We start from the raw sequence: 742 nt of genomic DNA on the forward strand, positions 1-742 counted from the left end.
TCTCCCTCCCCTCTCCCCTCCTCTCTCCTCTCCTCTCCTGTCCTCTCTCGGTCTCCCTCCCCTCTCCCCCCCTGTCCTCTCTCTGTCTCCCTCCTCYTCTCCTCTCCTGTTCTCTCCTCTCCTCTGTCATGTGACTATTTCCAACCAATGGCAATGTCTGGCTGTCTTCTAAACTGTATTTTGTTACTTCCCTTGTCCCTGTAGATTTGGTCTATATTGTCTGTCTGTGCTTTGTCATCAGGTCATGTGTCACCCCATGCTAACACGTACTACCACAGAGTTCTGCTCTGAGTGTATGCATCTCCGCATCGCTTCACTCTGTCCCAGCATGCAACACTTACTAAGATAATAACTACCGAAACAGCAGCTTCGGAGGGAGTCTTGGTCTTCCTCATGCAGCTCATGTCCTCTCCTTCCCATGCGTCCTCCTCCTGTATGTTACATCTTACCTACCTGTCTATCTAGCTCTCTCTCTCTGACAAAACGTACCGTTACACCATTTACAAGGTGCTTTTCCTCCCTTTTAGACCAATCACAGAGAAAAAGACTCCCCCAACCCGGAAACATTCTATATGCTCAGAGTCCCAAAGGTTTTTAACAGCTTTTATTATTCTACTTTGTATAAATCACCATTTCCAACGGGTTGACATCGTAGAACCTATGTCCAGCCCATCGTAGAACCTATGTCCAGCCCATCGTAGAACCTATGTCCAGCCCATCGTAGAACCTATGTCCAGCCCAT

General features: G+C 48.2%; 1 protein-coding gene across 1 annotated transcript in view; it reads left to right on the forward strand.

Moving 5' to 3' along the window:
- Positions 1-742, forward strand: part of LOC112072373 (procollagen-lysine,2-oxoglutarate 5-dioxygenase 2-like) — a 62,328-nt gene that overhangs the window by 39,743 nt on the left and 21,843 nt on the right. Inside the window, 1 exon segment of the mRNA XM_070439775.1 lies at positions 528-642. Coding sequence (XP_070295876.1) covers positions 528-642 — 115 coding nt within the window.

This window comes from Salvelinus sp. IW2-2015, unplaced genomic scaffold (assembly GCF_002910315.2).
Source record: "Salvelinus sp. IW2-2015 unplaced genomic scaffold, ASM291031v2 Un_scaffold1906, whole genome shotgun sequence".
Taxonomy (NCBI): Eukaryota; Metazoa; Chordata; class Actinopteri; order Salmoniformes; family Salmonidae; genus Salvelinus; species Salvelinus sp. IW2-2015.